Source organism: Biomphalaria glabrata, chromosome 14, assembly GCF_947242115.1.
Source record: "Biomphalaria glabrata chromosome 14, xgBioGlab47.1, whole genome shotgun sequence".
Taxonomy (NCBI): Eukaryota; Metazoa; Mollusca; class Gastropoda; family Planorbidae; genus Biomphalaria; species Biomphalaria glabrata.
Window position 1 is genome coordinate 21,678,123 of NC_074724.1, and position 20,237 is coordinate 21,698,359.

Consider the following 20,237-nt stretch of genomic DNA (forward strand, 5'->3'; position numbering starts at 1 on the left):
TAAAAACAATACAACAGAAACATACACATAAATAAAACAGACACAACATAAAGAGTTCATTCAGGCATCTTGGTCCTTTTTATGTTTCTTGAACAAAGGGTGGTGTTGATAATGTCTGACCAAGTAAAGTACGAATGGGTATTTGTACCGCTCTGTTCATGTCTTGATTGACAGTAGTCGCCCACTTTGCAACAACTTGACGTAGTTATGATGGAGCGGGTGGCTTTTGTCTTTCAAGATTTTTGCGAAGAATTATAGTCTGGAGAACTTTGGGCTCTTCATGTAACAATAAAACAAAAACTCACATAAAATTGTTTGGGACGACTGTCTCCATGAGCACTTGTTTGGACATCATACTCAGCCAGAGGGTTCACATCAATATTCATGTGACTGTGAGCAGTACGTGGGGGGCCATGCCCATTGCCAGCTGGAATGCTTCCATTTGATGGATAGAGATTGCCATTAGGTTTAGAACCCTGGATGTTGTCAGTAAAAATGCACCTGGACTGCTCCTGAAACTTTTGTTGTGCAGAACTGTTGCAGAGATCTGGAAGGAAACAACACACTGTGTTATTGGTGACACAGACATTCAGTCTAGACAAATGTACCAGCCAGAAGTGACACTAGGACTCCATGAAATATTAAACCAGAAACTAAGTTTGTTCAAAAATAAAATTTAATGGGAGCAGACAGCAGATTTAAAAGTCTGAAAATAGTTGTTACATTAAGGCTATCATAAACTTTGAAATGTTGTACTGTCTTACAGTCAATTCATCTACTAAAGATGAACTTTGAAATGTTGTACTGTCTTACAGTCAATTCATTTACTAAAGATGAACTTTGAAATGTACTGTCTTACAGTCAATTCATTTACTAAAGATGAACTTTGAAATGTTGTACTGTCTTACAGTCAATTCATTTACTAAAGATGAACTTTGAAATGTTGTACTGTCTTACAGTCAATTCATCTACTAAAGATGAAATTTGAAATGTACTGTCTTACAGTCAATTCATCTACTAAAGATGAACTTTGAAATGCTGTACTGTCTTACAGTCAATTCATCTACTAAAGATGAACTTTCAAATGCTGCACTGTCTTACAGTCAATTCATCTACTAAAGATAAACTTTCAAATGCTGCACTGTCTTACTTCTTCTCTTTTGTTGTCTCTGCTTCCACCAGCACATAGTGACCAACACAAACAGAGCCAGAAGCAGAGCTCCAAGGACAATGCCCAATATGACTGGCTGCTCCAGGGCCTCACCACTTCGACGGTCAGGAATGGGCGCCTCTGTTAGATGTTCAGGCTCAGTAGCAGGAGTGTCAGGATTAAAAGTTGTTTTTTCTGTTCCATTCCCTGAAAGTAAACATTTTGGTTCTTCAAGAAAAAGTGACAAACACAAAATAAAAACTTTTGAACTCTAAATATAAATAACAAAAAATAAAGTGTAGTGGACTACACATTCACCTTTTGCTTTTGTTTTCTTGACCACCAGGTTACTCAGCTGACTATTGCCAGCCATGTTGAAACTCTGCATTTGAATGCTGTAGTCTGTGTTGGGCAAAAGGTCTCGTATGACCTCTGATCTCACACCAGCACCTGGGACTCTCTTCTCCATATCGGGGAGGTCAGTGCCATAAGGTTTATAGATGATGATGAAACCTTCAATAGGAGAGGCTGTCTCAGGTTTGTACTGTTGAAAGGAAATTTTTCATTGAATAAACAGTGGAACCTCTTTATTATCTCCAAACCAAATAGTGGACAAGTCAAGGACAGGCCAATTACCTGCCATTTAACACCAATGCCATATGTCTCCTGATAAAATACAGGTGTAGCTTCAACAATCATTGGAGCTGTCTCTGGGGGTCTGGCCTGGGCATGAGGCACAATCGTCAAACGAAAAGTCGTGGTGCTAGGTGAGTTTTTATTGTCATCATCCTCATAGACTGCAAGGACACGAAACTTATAAGAGGCCCCTGAAAACAAAAAGAATGAGAGTTCAAAGTTCATGACTTCCTTTAGTTTCAGTTTCATGCATGAACCAGTTATTTCTAATTAAAAGCAACATTTGTCATGCTTGTGAGTCTTAGAGTTCAGGCGAAATTTTGAGCTTCCGGTACATGTCAGTCTTATAGTAAGTTTCTACCTAACTGAATTACATGATTGTTGGGATATGTTTGTTGGGATATGATTGTTGGGATATGATTGTTGGGATATGATGGTCAATGACTTATTTTGGAGATGCAGAGAGAATGAGAGAGAAAGACAATTACCTTGACTCTATACACAAGTTGTTTCTTTTGTTGAGAGAGCTATCACTTGAAGAGTGTGAGAGTCAGGTACCTCAATGCATAGAAAATCATTCTATCAGCAAGAGACTGAACTAGAGTTTGAAATATACCTTACCAGCGACCTAACCCCCACACCTGTACTACCACCCAAAAGCAACAGATAGCGAGGTGGTTTGAGGCACCTCTGATGACCACATCTTAAACATCAAACCAGTAAAAAACAAGCATGGAAAAAGAACTGACCTAATTTCAGATTGACCACCTCAAATCTCCTGGCATCAGGGGGCAAATGAGCATCACTTGTATGCCAGTTACTTTTCTCTGTATGCATCTCTTTATACTGGACTTTGAAAAATCGTATAGTCTGACCATTACCAGGGTCTGGAACTGTCCAGTTTAACATGACTGAACGATCAGACAATTGAGTTACAGTCGGTACTGAAGGTGCATACTTGGCTGAAAAACAAAAAATGACCTTGAAATACAAACTTTTCAAATTGTCAACTTGACAAGAGAAAAAAAAAGTCTAAAAAATGGCTTCCCCATGAGAACCAGTGTAATAAAATGAGAACCAGTGTAATAAAATGAAAAGCAGTGTAATAAGATAAGAACACTTACGCTTCTCTGTCTCCACCTGATGACCTTTGCCTTGCTTTTTCTTCTTTCTCTTATCTCTCAGACTAATTTTTTTCCTTCTTCCATTCTTCTTTCTGTCCATTCGTTCATTAAGACTCTTCTGAGGCTCCGGCTTCAAAGTTTCTGTCTCCTGAAGTGGAGCTGCTGTAAAAAGAACAGAATCTTGTGTTCAATCTAACCTTGTCATTCTAATGTCATTCTAACGTTGTCATTGTAATGTTGTCATTCTAACATTGACATTGTAATGTCATTCTAAGATTATAATTCTAATGTTTTCATTCTAACATTTTCATTCTAATGTTTTCAGGGAGTATCTTACAAAAACAATGTCATAAAGATATTTACATAAATTGGAAAGGAAATAAAACAAATAAAGTTGAAGAAAAATCGTTGCAATAAAAAATGGTTGATGTAATTACCATAACAATTTTAAAAAGTTTGGTATTAGGATAAAAGTAAATATTTTTTTATCTTCAATATTGATTTAAAAAGGTTAAAATGTTATTTCAACAATTTTAACATGAAACAACAACAAAACAAAACAAAAAACTTTGACTATTTCTTACTGAAAACAAAAAACTTTGACTATTTCTTAGTGATGCTAATCGTAAAGAAGCAAGATAAGAAGGTCACAAAAATCAATGTTACCTGTTGGTCTGATGACCCTTGGCTGAGCATTGACCAATAGACTAAGAACTCCATACTTTGTACCCATGATATTAGAGGCAATACATTGGTAGATCCCTGAGTCTGCTGTACTTACTTTGGTTAACACTAGGTTACCTAGAACAAAAACATTCAACCACTGTACATCCAATTCTAACACAATATTTTATGTCTTGTGCATAGCCTAAGTACTATGCCATGACATAACTAGTATGCTATGTAGACCAATACAGTACCCACCCCTTTGAGTGAATGTGTGTGTGTGTACTACTAAATGGTTGCACTAACTCCTAAAGAAATATTTACAAAATCTACTAGAAATTCTAGAGTGCATTGGGAGGAGGGGTGCTCCTATGAACCTCAAGTGCCCACAGTTATAAATAACCTCTAAGCTATAACTTTCATACAAATAATTATTTCCTAGGTTGAGAAACTAATGTAAAATTTGTAGTTTGACAAGTTCACTGAGACAAACATCAAATGTTTCAATATGCGAGAAAAAAAGGGAGGCAAGTACCTTCACTTCCACTGTCCAACTCTCGGCCATTGTGGTACCACCGCAGCGATGGCTTGGGCAGTCCTCCATAAGAGCAAACAAACTCGACCCTGTCTCCAACATGTACTGACTTGCCAGGCTGCCTGACCACCTGTACGACGGGAATAGTAAAGACCTCCAGCACCACAGAGTCTGATCCTGAGGAACTTTGACACCTGTATGTACCTGTATCTTCATACTGGACAGATTCTATATTGATGTTACCTGTATCAGATGAGACAGACAATTGTCCTAACTCACTACTTTATGTATTTAAAAAAAAATCAATGAATAATACTTATTAAAAAATTTGGAATTATCTTATAGCAAAATAGAAGTGGTCAGTAAAGTGAAGAAAGGGTAAGAAGGAAGTGACATGAGTTCAATACACACTATTATTTGCTTTCACGTTTTCTTTGATTTGTAGATACATGAATTACCCAGTAACAAACCCTAGAGCCTGACATTGTGATCTCAAAATAGTTTTAAATAAAAGAAAAAAACAAAGGATAGGTGAAAGTGAATGTGAAGGTAGATGTGAACCTAGCCTAACTGATGTCTTATAATGAATATCTAATTGATCTAATTGTTTTGTTCAATCTCTTATTCAAATCCTCAAGAAAAAAACATTTCCATAAAAAAAATTGTAAAAAAATAGGTAAGTGTACTATTCTTCTTTGACAGAATTGTAGTTTACTGATAATATGAAAAACTACTTTTTAATGTTGTTTTAAATTATGCCCAACTTATATGCATACTAAATAGATTTTTTCTCTTAATTAAAAAAACATTTGTGTGTGTGTGTAAATGTTGTGGTTAGTATGACAGAACTAACATACCTTAGCAATACAAATGTTATAAAAAATATTTTTGACAAAAAATCTAAAACTATTTGCCTAAATATGTTGAAAATATGGTAAATGGCCATCTCCCCAGTTGTAAAAGTGGTGTATTTTTATGGAAAAAAAAAACTGCTTGTAAAGGTGATTTAAAAAATTAAATTTTTCGCTTTCAGAAAAGAAGAAAGTAGCTGTTGCATCAGAACTTTGCATGGTCTAAAATATTATGGTGTCAGATTTTCACAATCTTTTCTAGTTTACAAGATCTAAACGGAACGCACGGACAGACATTCCACACAAAACTAATAGCGTCTTTTCCCCTTTCGGGGGCCACTAAAAAGAACTTTCCATTTTCTTTCCAAAAATTCTGTGAGCAAATTTGGACAGGTAAAAATTTCCATAAAAAAAATTGTAAAAAAATAGGAATAAAAAAAAAAATAAAATCCTAAACTGATACACCTTAAAGCTGTAGCTAGTGTGTATGTGTGTGTGGGGGGGGGGAAAGTTTCAAGAATGAAGATTTTGAGATGGATCTTAAGTTTAATGTGAATCTAGCCATGTAGTGAATTGAAATCAAAATATTCACATGAATCTAGCCATGTAGTGGACTGAAATCAAATATTCACATGAATCTAGCCATGTAGTGGACTGAAATCAAAATATTCACATGAATCTAGTCATGTAGTGGAATGAATACAAAATATTCACATGAATCTGCCATATTCATGTCTGAGTTTATCAGTCAACATAGATGTTATAAGCACAACATTTAAAAGCTTTCTATATCCATAAAATGAATAAACATTTTATTAGTAAAGAGTTCAGCCATAGATTTATACAAATTAAATATTTAAACACTTCAAAATTAGCTGAACAATGTTTAAACACAGTGATGAAGGTGACAAAACAATCTTTAAACACAGTGATGAAGGTGACAAAACAATGTTTAAACGCAGTGATGAAGGTGACAAAACAATGTTTAAACACAGTGATGAAGGTGACAAAACAATGTTTAAACACAGTGATGAAGGTGACAAAACAATGTTTAAACACAGTGATGAAGGTGACAAAACAATGTTTAAACACAGTGATGAAGGTGACAAAACAATGTTTAAACACAGTGATGAAGGTGACAAAACAATGTTTAAACACAGTGATGAAGGTGACAAAACAATTTTTTCTTAACTGCCAAACAAACAAACAAAGGCAACAAAAACCTGGATTTTGATGACATGCCTCCACCCCCCCCCCCCCCCTATGTATTAGATGTGTCAAGACAAATGGGAACTCATTCTCATTCAAATAAAATGTTGTTACTTTATGAAACCAATATTACAACTAACTCTTTAGTTACTTTAATTTTGCAGTTGCTCAGAAACAGGAAGTCCTAACCCATTACAGAAATGTAGCCTCTTACTATTACAACTATTACAAACTGGCAATATATCTTAGTTCCAAATTTAGTATCAAAATACTTCCCATAAAGCTCAGGGACTTACCAAAGCTGGTCAGATTGAAACGACCAATCGGAAGGCTGCCTCCAGTTTTGCTCCATGTGATGTTGCCACCAAGTTGACCATAGCTCGGACACTCGAGGCTGACGTCTGCACCCATGGCAACCTGGACCTTGCGTTTCATGCCAGGCATCAGTTTTACTGGAAGGGACAAACAAAATCAATGGCTGACACAAGAGTCGATGAGTGATCGATCAACAATTAAAAACTTAATAACTAGACAATGACTTCAGACCAATGCAGTGTGGGATATCAGGCCCGAGACGAAGTAAAAACAAGGGAAGCAACTCTAATACCCTTAATGGTTTAGCATAAATCTTACATTTAAAAAGTCATAAAAAGGGACACTATCTCAGAGTACTTCATTCGATATGGAACAGATTACCGTTCATTCATACTGACAGCATTGGCTGGCTGCAAGTGCTTAGCATTAATTGCTATGTGACACCAGATATTCATTAAGACTAGCTAGCCAAATCTGATGACATAAATCTGGTGAAATAAACCCCAGATTCATATCGCTGTATCGATAAATCATTACACAAATGTAAGTCATAGTCAAGGAGGGGAACTAAATCCTTGCACACAACATGTGAGAGAACCACAACATTCCTAGTACCAGTTAGTAGCTCCCAAGAAGTAGCTAAGGTCGACCAAGAAGTCCAGGCACCAAGCCATAGATCAGCGCCCCAGTACACTGCCCAAGCCATAGATCAGCGCCCCAGTACACTGCCCAAGCCATAGATCAGCGCCCCAGTACACTGCCCAAGCCATAGATCAGCGCCCCAGCACACTGCCCAAGCCATAGATCAGCGCCCCAGTACACTGCCCAAGCCATAGATCAGCGCCCCAGCACACTGCCCAAGCCATAGATCAGCGCCCCAGTACACTGCCCAAGCCATAGATCAGCGCCCCAGCACACTGCCCAAGCCATAGATCAGCGCCCCAGCACACTGCCCAAGCCATAGATCAGCGCCCCAGTGCACTGCCCAAGCCATAGATCAGCGCCCCAGTACACTGCCCAAGCCATAGATCAGCGCCCCAGCACACTGCCCAAGCCATAGATCAGCGCCCCAGTACACTGCCCAAGCCATAGATCAGCGCCCCAGCACACTGCCCAAGCCATAGATCAGCGCCCCAGTGCACTGCCCAAGCCATAGATCAGCGCCCCAGTACACTGCCCAAGCCATAGATCAGCGCCCCAGTACACTGCCCAAGCCATAGATCAGCGCCCCAGTACACTGCCCAAGCCATAGATCAGCGCCCCAGTACACTGCCCAAGCCATAGATCAGCGCCCCAGTACACTGCCCAAGCCATAGATCAGCGCCCCAGTACACTGCCCAAGCCATAGATCAGCGCCCCAGTACACTGCCCAAGCCATAGATCAGCGCCTCAATTAAAGGCGACTGTTGGAGCAACGAGTGCAAGGGTGTACATCAAGTTCGAAAGATGAGGGCAGAGCCCGGAAATCTATGGGGCTCATACAAATATAAATGATTTGAGAATCCCTGGAACATTGATGAATGAGGCATGATATTAATTACCTTAATCTGACCTGTTCCATCTCGCCCGGACCAAGGATTACATTAGCAATGAAGAAAGGAAGGAAGGGGGGCACCGACAGGAATAGGATATGTGTATCTATGTGTGCGTGTATGTGTTTGTGTGTGCGTGCATGTGTGTGTGTGTATGAGAGGAAAGAAATGCGCTAAAAAATATAAAGTAAAAAATGGAGATGGAAGATTTGTTGAATACACCGAGAGGGCCGGCTCTGGAGCAGAGAGGACTGACCAATGCCTGCAAATGAGAAATAGATGACCACAGATGGACAAATGATAGCTTAATCTCAGCTCAGTTCCTTTCTGGTGGCGAGACTAAGATAAAGTGACCAAATATACCCCAACCATCTCCGCCCGGTACCCCTCCCATCACACCATGCAGTTCTGTGCTAGTTTTATTGACAGGCTAATAGATGATCTCTGATTAGTGTTGAAATTATGAATTCATTCCATCATAATCCTTCCAGTCTGAGTTCAATCTAGACCAATAAAACATCAATAATTTTGGTTCTCTAATTGTCTATATTTTGGTCTGCGTGTCTACCTAGATATCAATAAAGTATCTTTAATTTTGTTTCTTTATTTTCGCATGTATTGGTCTGTGTATTAGCCTAGATACAAACAAGAAAATAAAATACCTTAAAAAAACAACAACTACAAAGCTTATATTAAGCGTAGTTGTATCAATAAGTTTGGATCAGTCATGTATTTAAATTTGTGATAGATCTAGACTAACAATAAATCTATACATCTGTGCGATTAGAAATATTTTTACCATTTTTTTTTTAGTTTAGCGCAATTAGCGGTTTTAGCGTTCTCGCTTCGCTATGATCTGGACCAGGGGGTATATGTGTGAATGTTCTAAAAGAGAAACTATAGCTTTACAGTGAAAGCGAAGAGTAGACTGGGTCTTTGGAGATTTGTAACCATGTAGGTCGATCTGGTGTACAGAATACTGAAGCAGTTTCAGAGACTCATGTGTATGCTGCACTTTTCAGCACTCTAGATACAGCTCTTAGCTCTTTGATCTAGCACAAATTAATTTTCATAATTTAGTTGGCAACAATAAGCTCCTACAATAATAAAGTGTTCTTGACGTTGTCTTATCTATGGCTAAATCTCTCCCAATCTGTTCACATTCTGACATGTTTCTTTCGGTTCCATGACTTCGCTCTCACACACCTATTTCTATCTCACTGAAAGAACGGAAACCTCGGCATGTAAACAAAGGGCTGATGACGTGATGAAGTTTGAGGCTACAAATACGGCCTCAAGACGTTGCTGTAGAACCCATGGAGAAAGACAAGAACTTTGTCTACATCCATTCAGAGCCTGGGCTATTATGTTGTTACACTACAAGAGGCGCCTCGTTAGAGCCAAACTGAAACCTCCATCCCTCAACCTCTCCTCCCAGGCTTCTTTGAGGATACACACACACACACATACAAACTCTCACACCTTTATTAAAAACAGAAGCAATAATAAGAGAGCGAGAAAGAAAGAGATAGAGAGGGAGAGAGAGAGAGAGAGGAAGCAAAAAAAAAAAAAGGCGTGAAAGTGAGGGAAACGGGGTGGGGGCAGGGAGTAATATTTCTAGTTCAGAAGTAAACAGTATTTACTAACAGCAGGTCTGGGGAGTTTGTTTTGAAATTGCACCCTCATCTGTTTCATATTAAGGAGAAGTAACGCGGCTCAAAGCGTACCCGGGATGTGACGAGACAGAGAGAGGTGGGGAGGTACACATAAGGTATTCAAGGGCGCCCCTATTAAATACGCCCTCGTTTGAAAACTTTTAAATGTATGATCTTAAATTTTTTTAGGTCTTTATTTGTGGCGTCATAACCTTGCAAAGGGAATGTGGTGTGTGTGGTGAAGATGTGGTGTGTGTGTATGTGTGTGGCGGAGGTGTGCTGTGTGTGCGGTAAAGGTATGATGTGTGTGTCGACTGGTGAGGGTGTGGTGTGTATGGTGGAGGTGTGTGTGGTGGAAGTGTATATGGTGAAGATGTGGTATGTGTGTGTGGTGAAGGAGGTGATGTACCTCAAGTTTTTGAACACGCTAGTTCAACTTCAACGTGTTGTCAACACGATCAACTCAATATTTTGAACACACAAATTCTGGTCCTACAGTATTCAAACCATGGAAGATGCTGGCTGTATTTTGAACACACAAATTCTGGTCCTACAGTAATCAAACCATGGAAGATGCTGGCTGTATTTTGAAACACACAAATTCTGGTCCTACAGTATTCAAACCATGGAAGATGCTGGCTGTATTTTGAACCTATCCAAAGCTCATCTACAAATACAATATTTTGGTTCCCGAGAGACACTTCTGCACATCTCATTTCATCAAAATAACTTTTTCTTTTTTTTTTTTTTTACGTAGCAAACAAATCCTTGTCGGTTAGCACGAGAGAGTCTCCTATTACCAAGCAGTCAAGACTATCATCGAACCGAAGAGAGTTGAGAGTCAAAACACGAAACTACTCAAATAGTTGGAACCAATCCGCTTGCAGAGCGCGCGCGTTTGTGGAGTAGATATGGGTGAGCAGTTTGGGAGCAGAGGGGAAGGGTTGTCAGTAGGTAGGGGCGTCAACAGCAAGGAGAAAGCCTGAAAATGAAATGTCAATATTTGTATATGTCGATGAATATTTCCACTTTTGAGTTTTGTTGCTAAGCTCCATAGGCCGAGATGAAACATCAATTGGCTTTCCCTCTATCTCACTATTTGAAACATCAATTGGCTTTCCCTCTATCTCACTATTTATGAGCGCGCATACGAAATCTACTTTATGTTTATGTTGCTATAGTTTTAATTTTAAACAAACAGCTCAAATCTTGATGACGCATTTCTTATCAATTGATGAGTCCAACACTGCACCAGACGATTCGTTTTGGCGGGAAAATGCTTTTAGTTTCTAAGTAGTAAATCCCTAACCCTATCCGTTATGAGTACATAGTACTACATACTTGTTTATGTTTTTTTAAAGTGGAGGGGAGGGCTTTGATGTTCGCATTGACCTGGATATATATATATATATATATATATATATATATATATATATATATATATATATATATATATATATTAGCAGTTTGTTCTTACTGATGCTATTAAACTATTGGTTCTTAACCATATACGAATATAATTATTTTACAATTATAATAATAATGATTCTAGTCAATGACCGAGTAATGTGTACTTCAAAGAATTGGCGGCTTGCATCGGGTTAAGAAACAAAATGAATACAAGTTGTATTTCTAGAACGAGAATATACACCCTTCTGGAATGGCGGGAAACCCAGCGCTAGAAAGAAGAGATAACCAGACGATAAATTAGCACCATTAGCACCAAGCAGAAGTAGGAGCTGGCAAACAGCTCAGGATGGAGCAGGAGGTCTGAACCCAGAATGTTTGGGTGTGGAAGCTTAGAGCACGGAGAAACATACACACATGCATTGGTACAAGCACACATACACACATACATTGGTACAAGCACACATACAGAAACTCATTTAAAACTCATCTAAAGTATCAATCTCTCGATGCAAGCGTCATGTTCACGTATTAGCTGTGAACGATTGCATGCTGGGTACTTACTACAAGGACTATGGTGTCATAGTGATGTCTAATCTATATGCCTAGCGGCCCCCGCCTCCTTAGAAAACGTCTGTGCAAGAAGGAACCTAACTTACTTCTATCTCTCCTCAACCTTGTCAGCTGGACAATTAGAGGTTTTGTTTCAAAGTATCTATACTATACATCAAATACACATGGAAATCATGTTGGGGTTTGAACATGAATACAGAAAAAAAAAAAGGGAAAAAAGAAAACTTAAAGGGTAGGGGCGGCAGCTTTTGAGATGTTCAAAACTGTTTGGGTCCCAAGAGAACAGAGAATGTGATAAGAGCCCCCAGAGGCAATGGGAAATAAAAGAAATGCCCGGACGCATTCAGTCGCTGCTCACCGTAGCGTACACTTAATGGAAACTCAAGTACACCTGTGGTTAGAGTTTCTATACCAGGATAGCGCAGGACTGGAAGGGTTTGAATACAAATCTAAGTCTGTCGTGTGAAGGGCTGGGACCAGTTATTCTAAGAACAACACAACCGAATGTAAGAACTAGCTTCTAGAGGTAAGTTAACAAAACATGTAAATACTTCTGTAGACTAAGTTGAAAAAAGACGATATTCGGGATGGAATCATGACCAAATCATGTGCTGAAACATTTAGCACCAACACACAATCAAGTGTTCCTGGCCTGTCCGAATACAAGTGTTATTTGTTGACAAAGGGGGGGGGGGGTGTCAGACGAGACTAATCTGTTGATTGGACATCACAATGAAGTGTTCTGTTGTTTCCAAGAGACGTGTACAACACTACCATGGAGGTGGACTGCTGAAAGTAATGGCTGTGAAGTTGTTTGAGGACTACTGCCAGTTAGAGGCAAGAGAATGTGTGTCCTATGAACTGCAGCTCTTCCCACCCCACCCTCCTCTTCTTCAACCCAATCACGGGTTTTAATAAAACCCAAGTCTCAAGTGTACTGGAAACTTTTCAAATGCCATAGAAATAATTTCCTCACTGGCTGATGACGTGCTACAGAATATTGTGTGAGAGAGAGACCAGTGAATGCCAGGGAACAACTCGAGGCTAGCGCCATTTCAAACAAGAAACATGAAACAAAAAAAAAAAAAATCCCGATGTAGACCAAACTGAACCCCAACGTAATGACGCACGTGGTGACACAACACAATTTCAAGTGCCAATACAGACATTTTGTCTTGGAGGCCAGATACTGGCGACACAAGGAGTAGACCATACAGGAGACACTAACGATCAGCTCTCACGAAACATAAGTTACAACCTCGAAACAAAGAGAAAAGATTTTTTTTTTAAAGTTTCTTTTCAACAAGCTGCTTGAAATTCAAAGAGACATCTAATGTCTCGCGTATCTGTTGACATCTGTTCAAAACTCCAGCCCTGTAAAAGTCGGGTCCTGTACATTCTACTTCTGTCTTAGAACATTGCTTGGTGTTGTGTTCAAGACAAAGAACATTAAGTGTTCAGTTTAAACAAGACATGAAGACTTTCGAGACTCTATTTTAGCTCAATTGTCATCTCAGCGATACAACAACGTTGGCTAAATCTAGAATGGGTTAGTACTGCAGAAATGTAGGCTTTGTTTCCTTTTTATGGTGTCAATAGAAACATGTCCGAATGGCAGTGTATTGTTAATTCACTAGTAAGGAATGTCCAGTCCGACTAGCTTTCACCTTTGTCTGAAGAAACTAATGAATGATCACTACACTAGCTACCTACCACACAGAATCATGTTAAGGGTTACGTTTTAAATATTAATAAAAACAAGACAAGAATGCAGACTAGAATACAGACTAGAATACAGACATGGAGACATCAAAAAGTTCAAAATAAAAATAAAAAGAAAGGGAGAGCACCGTCAAAAAGAAAATGGGTAACGTGATGACGTCACTAAGAACGTTCTGTAATGCGCCCCCCCCCCCCAGTCCAGAAATAACGATGTGTGTTCAACGTAATAAGAAAGTGTTGGGTGTTGGACAGCTGAAGGCTGGAGAAGTGGGAGACTCAGAACTAGATGCCTGCATGAGAAGCTAGTCAAACCAGACACAGATTTCTGCTGCCTCTGTACATGCAAGACATTGGAAACTTTGAAAGGGAATTCTGGGTAAGTTCTGTGTTGGATGTGGGTGAGACAAAGCACGTTGGATGTGGGTGAGACAAAGCATGTTGGATGTGGGTGAGACAAAGCACGTTGGATGTGGGTGAGACAAAGCATGTTGGATGTGGGTGAGACAAAGCACGTTGGATGTGGGTGAGACAAAGCATGTTGGATGTGGGTGAGACAAAGCACGTTGGATGTGGGTGAGACAAAGCAAGTTGGATGTGGGTGAGACAAAGCACGTTGGATGTGGGTGAGACAAAGCATGTTGGATGTGGGTGAGACAAAGCACGTTGGATGTGGGTGAGACAAAGCATGTTGGATGTGGGTGAGACAAAGCACGTTGGATGTGGGTGAGACAAAGCATGTTGGATGTGGGTGAGACAAAGCACGTTGGATGTGGGTGAGACAAAGCATGTTGGATGTGGGTGAGACAAAGCACGTTGGATGTGGGTGAGACAAAGCATGTTGAATGTGGGTGAGACAAAGCATGTTGGATGTGGGTGAGACAAAGCATGTTGGATGTGGGTGAGACAAAGCATGTTGGATGTGGGTGAGACAAAGCACGTTGAATGTGGGTGAGACAAAGCATGTTGAATGTGGGTGAGACAAAGCACGTTGAATGTGGGTGAGACAAAGCATGTTGAATGTGGGTGAGACAAAGCATGTTGAATGTGGGTGAGACAAAGCACGTTGGATGTGGGTGAGACAAAGCATGTTGGATGTTTCTTGTTGGTGTCAAGCCAGTTTCCAACGTTTATCATTTACATACCTTCACTGTTGCTGCGGTCTATTTGAAGACTAATCACCCGCGTGGACGTCACATTGTGGCCGCTGGCCGGGTTTACGGCTACACACCTATAGTCGCCAGTACCAGAACTGGACGTGATGTTGGTGATGACCAAGTTCCCAGATGGCAGGGGGTGGACTGTGTCTGGAAATAAGACAAACATTCACTTGAGCTATTTCAAATCAACATTTCCTTAATAACCAACAACAACATATCTAGACAACATACCAGGGCATCTTAAGGCATTCTTTTAGTCTAGCACACTATTGTATAGGCATACAAGATTGATGCCATATCGTGGCTACAAAAGTGTTCTTTTTAAAATCTTTAAGGACATGTCATGGCGAAGTGAAAACTACACACGCATGTGTCAGGTAAACAATATGATGTGTAGTTACATCACGGAGGTTTTAAAGAATTTTAGTGACCATCTCCCTACCCTACCTCCTATCTGGAAAGGAGTAGTCTCATTGTAAAATCCTTCTGATGCTTGGATCCTCACATTGAAAAGGATGAGGCTGGCTTATTTCGCCTCAGGGATGCCTTACCTCTTCTTTTCTTCCACAAAAAATGCCTCCAACTTTTATTGTGCACCCCCCCCCCAATCCTCTCGCTCCTTCAATCACATACTCCCCCCTTCCATTGCCCTAAGTCTACCCCTTGAATTGAAAGTCTACCCGCACTCAAGCGTAGAGTAGGGACAGATACGGCTCCAACTTGAAATCTTTCGGCCTTCTGAGCGCGAAGAAAAGCTATACCGCCGTGATCCAGGCAGACGACGTAGACACAAGATATTTGAACTCTTTTCATCTGGAGGTACAGCCCCCCTCCCTCCCCCTTTCCTTATTTTTGTTCCCACATGCACCAAATAAACTAAAACCAAGAATGACAAAAGATTAGGTGAGACATTTGAAGAGCTATACGGAGAGAAATGTCGAACCGTTTCAAGAATCATTGAAAATATTAATTAAAAAAGAAACGAAGGGTGTGGGTATAAGGTAATGTAGCGATTAAGACAGAGCGTTCTTTAACAAAAGTAGTTCGTAATAGGTGTGTATCAAAGACTAGACCGAAGTAAGCTGAGTTGAAGTGCTTGTGTCAAGGAAATGTTCCAGCAACAAATCCAACTCTAAGTGAGAGATTCATAGGTTCACTTTGTACATCTTGAACCAATGGCATGACTGTGTCTAGTCAGTAGCCGGGGAGCGAGCCATTGGTGGTCCACGAAACACGTTCTCCAAATAACGCAGCCTCAGAATTCACTACTGGACAGTGGTAGGTGTTAACAAGTCACAGCACACACTACTGGAAATGTTTGGTGTTAGGACACACTACTGACAATGTAAGTAGTTAACCATTCACATGACACACTACTGGACAATGTAAGTAGTTAACCATTCACATAACACACTACTGGACAATGTAAGTAGTTAACCATTCACAGGACACACTACTGGACAATGTAAGTTGTTAACCATTCACATGACACACTACTGGACAATGTAAGTAGTTAACCATTCACAGGACACACTACTGGACAATGTAAGTAGTTAACCATTCACAGGACACACTACTGGACATTGTAAGTTGTTAACCATTCACACAACAAATGTCTGGGAGACGGGGAGAAAAGTTTTAGAACTACAGGACAAAGTGTTTCATTAAGACAGGGTCTGGTGGTGTTTCCTTAAGACAGTGTTTCATTAAGACAGGGTCTGGTGGTGTTTCCTTAAGACAGTGTCTGGTGGTGTTTCATTAAGACAGTGTCTGGTGGTGTTTCATTAAGACAGTGTCTGGTGGTGTTTCCTTAAGACAGGGTCTGGTGGTGTTTCCTTAAAACAGGTTCTTCCCAACAAGACTAGCCCTAGTGTGTTATCTCTTGTCTTTCTTTGTCACACACATACAATGTTAGCAAGAGAGAAAGAAACTTCTAAATAGAGGTCTACACACACATACAATGTTAGCAAGAGAGAAAGAAACTTCAAAATAGAGGTCTACACACACATACAATGTTAGCAAGAGAGAAAAAAACTTCTAAATAGAGGTCTACACACACATACAATGTTAGCAAGAGAGAAAGAACCTTCTAAATAGAGGTCTACACACACACACACTGTTCGCTCCCCCCCCCCAACCCAAGACTTAACAGACGCAGGCAACAATTACTCAAGTGTGACATCTCCCCCCCCCTCCCCCCTTTGCACTCTCAGAGTCGATATTAGACGCTGAATCAAATGCTAAGACTTCAAGACACTTTTGGTGATTTTCTCTATGGCTATCAAAGCAGACGACAATGCAGCCTTCCAATTATTTCATTGGCGAAATCAAAAGTGAGATGAACGAGATTGAAATCGTGAGAGCGAGGCCAAAAGACTTGCTAAGTTTCACGAGCTCCTGCTAGTAATGACAGACCAGTGACAGCAACACGCTTTCTCAACCCCCCCCCCTCCTTTTTTTTTCTACCTCTTAAGACATTCATCCAACTGGAAACAGATTCGGGTGGATGTGGGGGGGGGGGGGGGGGAGTCGTCAAAATCTCACATGGGTGACACAAATACCTCCGCTATCTGAAGTCTCCAGACGCCACCTGGCGGTGTACGGGGCTTTAGTAGAACCTAGACGTAATACTAATCGGTGACATTAAATCTTACTGCACCCCCACCTCCTCCGTTCTAGCCAAATGACAGAAAACTTCTTATGGGCATTAGATTCTCAGTGGACCTAAACATGATTAGGACTCAATATCTTGGCAGATGCCATTTCTATCAGTCTAAATCTCTCTATGCACAAGACGTTTCAAGACGAGGCAGTAGCTCTAGGTTGGGATTTGTTACAAGGTAACATTAAAAACTTTCACTAAAAGATGACAAAAAAAAAAAAGATTGTCACTGTCAGGGAATTCTTTCATGTCTAAAAAGAGATGGGCCTTGAGTGACAATTTAGTCCTCTCCCCCCCCCCCCTCCCCCAGCACCTTGAATATTTTATAGGGCAGTCGAGCAGCAATGAATGAAACCTTCCAGTGAGCGTAGATCAGCTGGAGCTGAAGTTGGTGAAACTGGGATGGAGAGCAGCAATGAATGAAACCTTCCAGTGAGCGTAGATCAGCTGGAGCTGAAGTTGGTGAAACTGGGATGGAGATAGGAGAATGTCAAAAATATCTCCACGCGCCGCTAATGATCTGACTGTGTTGGTTACAAGACGAACTAATGGCTGACTGTGTTGGTTACAAGACGAACTAATGATCTGACTGTGTTGGTTACAAGACGAACTAATGATCTGACTGTGTTGGTTACAAGACGAACTAATGATCTGACTGTGTTGGTTACAAGACGAACTAATGATCTGACTGTGTTGGTTACAAGACGAACTAATGATCTGACTGTGTTGGTTACAAGACGAACTAATGATCTGACTGTGTTGGTTACAAGACGAACTAATGATCTGACTGTGTTGGTTACAAGACGAACTAATGATCTGACTGTGTTGGTTACAAGACGAACTAATGATCTGACTGTGTTGGTTACAAGACGAACTAATGATCTGACTGTGTTGGTTACAAGACGAACTAATGATCTGACTGTGTTGGTTACAAGACGAACTAATGATCTGACTGTGTTGGTTACAAGACGAACTAATGATCTGACTGTGTTGGTTACAAGACGAACTAATGATCTGACTGTGTTGGTTACAAGACGAACTAATGATCTGACTGTGTTGGTTACAAGACGAACTAATGGCTGACCTGCAGGCTACGGGCTTTCAATGATTCAACTAAAGCAAATCTTAATTCTAGATCAAAGATCAAAACTGTAACTTGAATAGTTTGTGAAGCTGCAGCAATGGACATTTGTATTTAGACATTTGTACAGAAATAATGAAACAACATTTTAAACATTCTCTCTCTCTCTCTGTCTGTCTGTCTCTCTTCTAAAGTGGTCAAATGAAAACATTTGTGGGTCTATCCGGAAGAATCACTTCACTCAGGTGCTGACCAAGAGAATCTGATACCGCTAGTAATGACAGAAGTAATTTAGCTAACTGATGACACTAGAGGCTAATTACGCCAGGTGCTGGACGTGTGCTTACCAGCAGCCAGCAGAAGACAAAAATATTCAGACATATCTTAGAAATAACATGAACCGATAAATGTATAATGTTGCTGTCTGTCTAACCATTCTATTTTCTAGTGTTTGGTTTTCAAAATAACACAAACACATTCAGAACAACAACAAAATGTTTCTTGAGTAAATGTGTTTGACATGATTCACACCTCAGACCTAGTCAATGATCAAAAAGACATTTTAGAGTTAGAGATTTATGTCTTAGAACAAATAGAATCATAGTTTCAGTCAGTCATTCAATCGCTTAGGAACGCAAGTCCTCTACAAGTCCTAACCACTAGGTAAGCCTTCTAAATAGCAGTTTTCTAAATAGTCTATTTCACGTTTAAACCAATAGAATAGATTGACTCGACGGTATAACGTATGACTTGATATTAATTACCTTTTGAAGTTATGTCATGGGACAACTGTTAATAATAAAGTAAAAAAATAATAAGGCATATATACAATAGAACAAGATCTATGCTACCAGAGTTATCGATCCTATATTTGCGATACAAATGAGAGGCATTAAGGCTGCGGTCATATGAAGAACTGGCCAGAAGCGGGTGCAATCATCCCCGTGATTCTGGGTATCAGCAGCCGCGCGAACCTATCACCTGGACCCAATCAATCCTGCTCTTCATTGCTCACAATCATTGAGTCATTCAGTCAAGTGATGGTACAGGAGGGGGGGGGAGGAGCAGATGTGCAACTACATTTTAGTACTTACGTCTCCAGACTAAATGACGTCACTCTATTACCTAGAAACATAGATGAGAGAAAGGGGGAGATAAGAGCTGGGAAGGACACTGAAATATTCAGATAGATTAGGACAGAGAAAGAAAGAGTATAATAGAGAGAGAGAAAGAGAGAAAGAAATAAGAAAAGACGGAGATAGACGGAGAGAGAGAGAGAGAATAGAGGGAGAATGAAAGAGAAAAAGGGCAGAACAGAGAGTTGAAATTACAGTAGAACTGAATGTGTCTTTGTTTTAAAGTTACATCCCACTACAAGATGGCAGTGCAGAGCAAGCAGAGAGAATGTTAAAAAAAAAAAAAAGGTGTTCTGGAAGTTACAAGTATGAAATTTAATCTAGATAAATGAGTCTCTACCAACTCACCAGGCGCCCCTTGCTCGCCTATTCATCACGGAAGCAGCGGGGCATTCCCCCAATCTCGCTTTAAACTCTACCCCCCCCCCTTTTCCACCAGCCATGCACAAACCCGGAACGTTGTCGGTGCCAAGGTTGCAATACTTGCACTGGAGCGCCAGGGGCGTTAACACTGGAAGGAAGGCAAGAGAGTTTCTGTTTTCTATGTCGGAATGCAAAGATGACTTGAACCAGAATGTCAAACAGGAGACACAGAGTACAATAGTATTAGTACAGGTACAAGTGAAACACAACCACAGCAGTACACATTTTAACAACTAAAAACCTCGGGTCTTCTTGAACAAAACTTTTAGGTCCTGAGGCACAATTGTGTACACACACACACAGACTCTCAGCGTTGTCGGGATCAGACTGTGACCAAAGCAAATTTTTGGTATATACATGTATTTGTCATAAGTCATTTATAGATTGTCCAAGAAGCGAAGAT

General features: G+C 40.2%; 1 protein-coding gene across 12 annotated transcripts in view; it reads right to left on the reverse strand.

Annotated features, from left to right (window-relative positions):
• LOC106060412 (interference hedgehog-like) overlaps positions 1-20,237 on the reverse strand; it is a 305,626-nt gene that overhangs the window by 3,944 nt on the left and 281,445 nt on the right. For all 12 annotated transcript variants that reach the window (XM_056011673.1, XM_056011667.1, XM_056011671.1 and 9 more), the window contains 10 exons: positions 14,518-14,679; positions 6,468-6,623; positions 4,112-4,354; positions 3,577-3,711; positions 2,911-3,072; positions 2,536-2,748; positions 1,787-1,977; positions 1,469-1,694; positions 1,151-1,357; positions 306-547 (listed from right to left, as the gene is read on the reverse strand). In XM_056011673.1, coding sequence (XP_055867648.1) covers positions 306-547; positions 1,151-1,357; positions 1,469-1,694; positions 1,787-1,977; positions 2,536-2,748; positions 2,911-3,072; positions 3,577-3,711; positions 4,112-4,354; positions 6,468-6,623; positions 14,518-14,679 — 1,937 coding nt within the window. The remainder of the gene's footprint in view (positions 1-305; positions 548-1,150; positions 1,358-1,468; positions 1,695-1,786; positions 1,978-2,535; positions 2,749-2,910; positions 3,073-3,576; positions 3,712-4,111; positions 4,355-6,467; positions 6,624-14,517; positions 14,680-20,237) is intronic.